This window comes from Gavialis gangeticus, unplaced genomic scaffold, assembly GCF_001723915.1.
Source record: "Gavialis gangeticus isolate Ggan-Ray unplaced genomic scaffold, GavGan_comp1, whole genome shotgun sequence".
NCBI lineage: Eukaryota > Metazoa > Chordata > Crocodylia > Gavialidae > Gavialis > Gavialis gangeticus.
In genome coordinates this window covers 8797213-8803282 of record NW_017729020.1, presented here as the reverse complement: position 1 = coordinate 8803282, position 6070 = coordinate 8797213, and the positions used below count along the sequence as shown (strand labels likewise).

The following is a 6070-nucleotide window of genomic DNA, read 5'->3' as shown; positions in this document are numbered from 1 at the left end:
ACATAAATCAGCAAGTCAGAGAACTACCATCTGACAGGCAAATGGTTTCTCTGGCTTAAGCAGACATATTCTCTGCAATCTGTGCTTACAAGCACCCACATGCAAGCATGCGTGAGCTAACTGCAGTCAAAGACGGCTGAAACACTTCACTGGTCAGCATAGTGTATTTGTACAGGAAAAGCAGAGACCAGGAGATGGAAAAGGGTGAAGCATGCTGCATTAATGGTTCTGATCTCAAGCCTCTTGAAGACAATGGCAGTTTCTCCACTGACTTCAGTGAGCATTGATAGGGCCTCAGTTGCCTGCCTGCTAGAGCTCTGGATGCTTTATAAATGCAACAGAGAAGTGAAATAAAGGAGATTAGACATAGTGCATCTGTAGATGCAAAAGGGTACCTGTGTGGGCAAGAAGGTATTTGCACAAACTCTTCTTCACATATCTAGTTACCAGCTTTGTATGCACACCTGTCCATTTTGGGGATGCAGTCATTAACTTCCATGGGCGCACACACTTTTCTGCAGTCACAGCAACTGGGACACCCTCCCCCCCACGACTACTCCGGTTCTGGTGTTCCAGACAGGGCAGTGCCTTACCTCCCACTGGGTTTCCTCCAGTGCTGGGGCAAAGTTGGTCTTCTCCTTCTCATAGGATCTCAGCCTGGTCTCCAGCAAGTTTTGCTCCTTCATGAGCTTTTCCAGCTCGTCACGCAGCTGCTGCTTCTCCTGCTGCAGCTGGAACACTTGGAGGTGCAGGACCTGCTGCGTCCGCTGCGTCTTCTGGTTGGTCTGCTTGAGCTTGCTGTTGCACTTCTGCTTCAGCCCGTCCATCTCCTCCTTGCAGCGCCTCTGCTTCTCTTCGTAGACCTGGCAGGAGGTGACTTCTTTCTCTTCAAAGCTGGACTGGAGCTCCTGAAGCTCCCCTTCCCTCTCCAGCAGCTTCTGCTCCAGCTCTTGGATGGTGGACTCGTCGGTGGAGATAGGGGACCGGATGCAGGAGGCTTTCTCTGAGGCGTGGTGAGCAGCTTTCCCAGGGTTGATGATTTTGTTGCCACTGTCTGAAAAGGACATGGCCTTGAGGCTCATCATGTTGCTATCTTGGATGATGGAGCACTGGGTGATGTTGTGGGCTGAGCCTCCAAAGCGGCTGATGGGCCCCACGGGGGTGACCAGGGGATCCAGCTGATAACTGCTGCTGGTACTATGGGTCGGGAGGCTGGACATAGAGTTTCTTCCAGAGTCGGACAAAGCTCCAGAGCACAACGTGGGCTTGAGTTCTTGGTCCTTGGCTTTTTCTGGAGGATGCAGCTGTTGAGAGATGTGACTGCCATTTTCTGGAGAGGAATGGAGGATGGCACCTGACCGGGGGATCACTGGCTTGAAGGCGGTGGGCCTGGAAGCACTCTTCTCTGCACCCTGGAGAGAAGCAAAGATCTTGTTAGTACATTATTAAGGCCGTAGATCACGCTACTCCTTCTCCTTAGAAGCCTTCAGGCTTTCTAATGGCAGCCATGGGGTCCTCAGCAGCTGGGGGGGTCTATGATTCAGAGCATAGCTGCACCCTGTTACTTGACAGATTGTGCAGCTGTGTCTTCAGGGAGAAAGGGGGAAGGCTAAAGGGCGAAAGGGATATCCATACACATCATAGTCAGCTGTCCAGTATCCCAAAGCTGGGGAAAGTGCAGAGTGAGCTTCAGCTCCCCTCCCTTGCTGCCTCCTGAAACAGCAGTGAGGCCTGGCAGCTCAGCCACGCTATCTACTTTGCTCTCCTAGCTCTTCTCCTGTCATTCGCAGCCGTGGCCTGAGCTCTGGAAACATGCAGGGTGAGCACGCTCCAAATCCAGTAACTGCAAAGCATGATTTAGTCAGCTCATTAACAGTAACTGAAACCCAGGGGAGTGATCCCAACAGTACTCTCCACGGGAGAACATAGGGTGGGTGATTCCAGTTCTTTGATAGGGTGAAACCAGAGCACCAAGAGGTTAAGAAACTCATCTGACAGCACAGAACGAGTTAGTGGCAGGGCAGAGAAGTCCCAGACAGTGGGAGTGCTGGCTCTGACATTTCTACCACTCCACCATCCTTCCCTCCCAAATGCAGGAATGGACTTTGGAGGCCTGATTCCCTGCTGCCCTGCACCTTATGCAGCTATAAACTTCAGGGCAGGTGGGTGCCTGCATCTTGTACGTATTTTGTGTTGGTGCAAATAAAAACACGAGAGCAAGGCTGTGACTCCCAGTAGGGTGCCTGCATCTTATACGTACTTTGTGTTGGTGCAAATAAAAACACGAGAGCAAGGCTGTGGCTCCCAGTAGGGTGCCTGCATCTTGTACGTACTTTGCGTTGGTGCAAATAAAAACACGAGAGCAAGGCTGTGGCTCCCAGTAGGGTGCCTGCATCTTGTACGTATTTTGTGTTGGTGCAAATAAGAACACAAAAGCAAGGCTGTGATTCCCAGTGCCCTCATGTCCTCACTAGGTCCCAAAGTCTTAACCTGGGAGATGGGCCTGCCCTGTATGATGAGATAGGAAGGGAATCCCAGGGCTAGTTGTCTCTTCCAGCACAGGGTCTCAGTCTGGAAAGTGCAAAGACACTCTTTTCGACAATACTGTCTGCTTGGATGAGGCGGCAGGTAGCACATGTCCTGCAGGGCTGGGCCTATCCTCTGATTATTTTGATCCCTGAAGCATAATGGGATCCTGTTCCCAAGCCACAAGTGTGCTGCTGTTTCATACAGGATACTGTTCCCCCCCGGCCTGTGTCCCAGTGGGGATCCTTTAGTTTCTCCCAGCCCCTGAAAGACCCCCACAATGAATATCCCAGAAACTGCACAAGCTGCTAAGTTGGTGGAGCGCACACATGCGCACACACATTCATGGAAGTGTTTCAGGGCAGAGGAACGAAACTGTTTGCAAATCGCAGCCTCGTCACAAATAGAAGCAAGGAGTTGCTAGCAATCTGGTTTCTAGCTCCGGCTGCGAGAGCTTTTCCAGATGCTCTCAGCTTCCTTACAGAGTCAGAACATGCTTCTTGTTTAACCGGTGGCTGCTGCCTTCTGAAAAAGCTTCCCACACCCTCCTGTTTGTTTCTAGCTGTACCTTCAGGGCTCTTCGTCGCCACAACAGCCAACGCCTGAGCACCTCTGACTCTATTTACCCCTATTCCCCGTTTTCCTGATGCTTATAGCTGGGAACCTGAAGCCCCGCAGCCCATTTGTCCCGCAAGGTGCATTGCTTGAGCTGCTCTCCGGACAAGTCTCACCCCTGGTCACTCCAGACTCAGACAAGGGCTGGTCCATTGGTGGCAGTCTCAGTTGCATCCTGTCTGTACCAGGAGCCTGCCACAGTAGCTGCGATTAGGGTGAGTCCCCAGGACACAGCAGACCTGAGCCAGGGTGGGAGCGGTCTCAGGGTTACTAACCAGTTCCAGCTGATTGGAAAACGGCATCAGTTTCTGTGGCGTGTGGCTGCCATAGTCCATACCAGTCGCGCCGGCCTGGTCCCCGCTGGACAATGAGGTATAGTCCGTCCGGTGGGTGGCGTGGGCTTTCTGGCTGACCTTGATGTAAAAGAAGTCCTCATTCTTGTTGCCTTTGGAGCTGGACTTGTTGTGGCTGGAGTCCTGGGAGAAGCCGAAGCGCAGAAGCCCGTCTGAGTACCTGTTCAGCTTCTTCAGGTGGGAGGACTTGCGGAGCTTGTACTGGGAAGCCCGGCAGTGCTTGCTGTGGAAGCTGTGGCCAGAGATGAGGCTACTGACGCTCCCCATGACGTCCCTGAGCTGAGGGCATGTAGTGCAGAGAGGAGACCCCAGGTGTTTCTTCGAGGGAGATGTCCTGGCTATGGGTGGAGAGACATTGTGCTGCAGTCATAGCAAAGACCTCGCTGTCCCTGGAAGCTGTGAACCTGGGGGAGGCAAGAGGGAAAGAGAAGAGGATTGCACAAGGCAGCTGAGGGGTGGTGCGGTTTCATGACTACTACTCGACAGGGTCTGCACACTTCAAGGCGGGCTTCCCCGGCCGGTGTTAAGCTCAGCTCAGCTTAGATGATCTAAATCGTCCCTGGAAGTCTTAACATCTGTGTATCTAAGTGACCTGATGAGTGTTTGCATGGTGAAAACACTCACCCCTGGCATTAAGTGGCAAGCTCCACGAAGAGGTCAAGGACTGTGTAAACCCAGCTGACCCTTCCTCTCCAGGTCAGGGCTGCAAGCAGTTTGGCACGCTCATAGTGTCCCAGTCCTTCCCCGCCGCAGAGCTAACAGACTACGTCATGCTCCCACCCACCACGAACAGGGAGAAGCAGCAACACAGGGAAGCCTGCCCCTTCACCCCCATTGCATGATCGTCTTTTTTCCCCCCCACTTCTCTTCCTGTCTCACCTGCAAAGTCTGCTTTGATCACTGAAGTGTTGCCTCTCACTGAGAGCTTCAGGGGAACGACCGTGGTCAAGCTGACCTGCTTTTGGAAATGGAGCATGTTCGTGGGAACTCGGCACACGCAGCCCCTGGCCACCGCTGATGGCCACCACCCCCTCCTGTCCGCCACGCCGAGTCCAGCGAGACGCGTTCGGCTCTTTTAATCTTTCCGCCGAAGCCAGCCTCTTGCTCCCTGATCTCTCTCCAATTTTCCGTGCTCCTCTTAACCTGCCTCAAAGGGATGTTGTGAGGCTTAATTACATTTAATGTCTGCGCGGCACTTAAGAAGACGAGAGGCATTATATATGCACTAAGCATTATTATTATGATTCAGAGGTATGCAGAGCTGTATACTAATTCCCCTTGCTAGAAAAGCAGCTCTTCAGAGCCTCCACGGAGCTGGGCTGCCAATGGCGGGGGTATAATGAAGATGTACCTTCCATCTAGATAATTAAAGGGTTGGGTGGGAAGAAGGGGAGTAGGGACAGGTTGCTGGTAGGCAGAAATTAGAGCATAATCAAAATGAACTAAATTCAGCTTCCATGGGAAGAAGAGAATGGAGGAAAATTGCTTGGTGCCTGAGTCATTCCAACAGGGTGAACAATCGGAAGCAATTCTGCTTCCCACTGCTTGCAAACGAACTCAAAGCTTTTATATTCCCTCTGCCTTGGGTGTTACCACCGCCTGTCTCCCTTCATCTGGCTGCGCATCGGTCCCAGAGCCCTGTCACCTGAATGCGCTTCCTGTAAGCACGCAGGTTTTGCATGGGATACCTGCAGGGGGAAAACTAAGGTCTGGGGAAAACCATATAACACTGCTGCACAAGGCAGCACAGCGAGAGAGAGCTAAGGATTGCAAGCGATATATATTTTGCCTGGGAAAGCGGGGAAGCATTGATTCTCTGTCTGGGATAGCAAAAGGCAGCTTGTGACGAGGGCTGCCCCTGTAAGGGCTTGGAGAAGTCAAGAGAGGTAATGTTAGCCTGAACTCAGGCAGGATAGATGTGCACCTTATCGACTTAACTAAGTCAGGGATTCATAGCCCAAGCTTTCATAAGCAGTGGGCTTATTTCAGCAGATGCTGTCTGATGCTAAATAGCTAATAGCAGTTTAGAGGGCAGGCCCAGCCCAGGTGAGACGGATCTGCTGATTAGGGGTGGATCCCTGTGGAAGATATAAAACAGTTCTCAGCAGAGGAGTGAAGAGAAAGATAGTGGTGGTGGGGGGTTGCTTTTCTGCAGGGAGGTGGGACTGGCTCTCTGCTGTTTTAAAAAAAAAAACAAAACAAAAAAACCTGGCTCTGGGGTTTGCAGGAAGGAGGGCATGGGGCCTTCAGTTACTTTGTCTGGGTGGTTCTTTCATTTTTGGAGAGTAAATTCATTTGGGGAGGCTGGGAGGGAAAAAAGACTCACAACAGAGCTGATGGGCTTGATCCAGGCGGGAGAAGTAGAGCCTAGAATAATACAGCCGTGCTGATGTGCGTGGTGGAGGATGACTAGGAGCAGTGCTTTAGCAACGGTCTTCTTAAGAGACAGGCTCCTAGCCAAGACAAGACCAGCCTGGTCCCAGCCACTTGGCTAGGACAGAGAAGCTTAGCAGGGCTGTGGGTTGTGGACTGCAGTCAATTGGTTTTGATTTTTTTTTTTTTTTTTTTTTGTAAAA

General features: G+C 51.8%; 1 protein-coding gene across 4 annotated transcripts in view; it reads right to left on the bottom strand.

Annotated features, from left to right (window-relative positions):
• Nucleotides 1-6070, bottom strand: part of LZTS1 (leucine zipper tumor suppressor 1) — a 36442-nt gene that overhangs the window by 8154 nt on the left and 22218 nt on the right. For 3 of the 4 annotated variants that reach the window (XM_019514505.1, XM_019514503.1, XM_019514504.1), the window contains exons 2-3: nucleotides 3417-3898; nucleotides 594-1412 (exon numbers count right to left, since the gene is read on the bottom strand). In XM_019514505.1, coding sequence (XP_019370050.1) covers nucleotides 594-1412; nucleotides 3417-3761 — 1164 coding nt within the window. In that variant the 5' untranslated portion in view covers nucleotides 3762-3898. Of the gene's footprint in view, nucleotides 1-593; nucleotides 1413-3416; nucleotides 3899-4373; nucleotides 5116-6070 lie in introns of those variants that run through there. The other variant, XM_019514506.1, reaches the window with a different exon arrangement.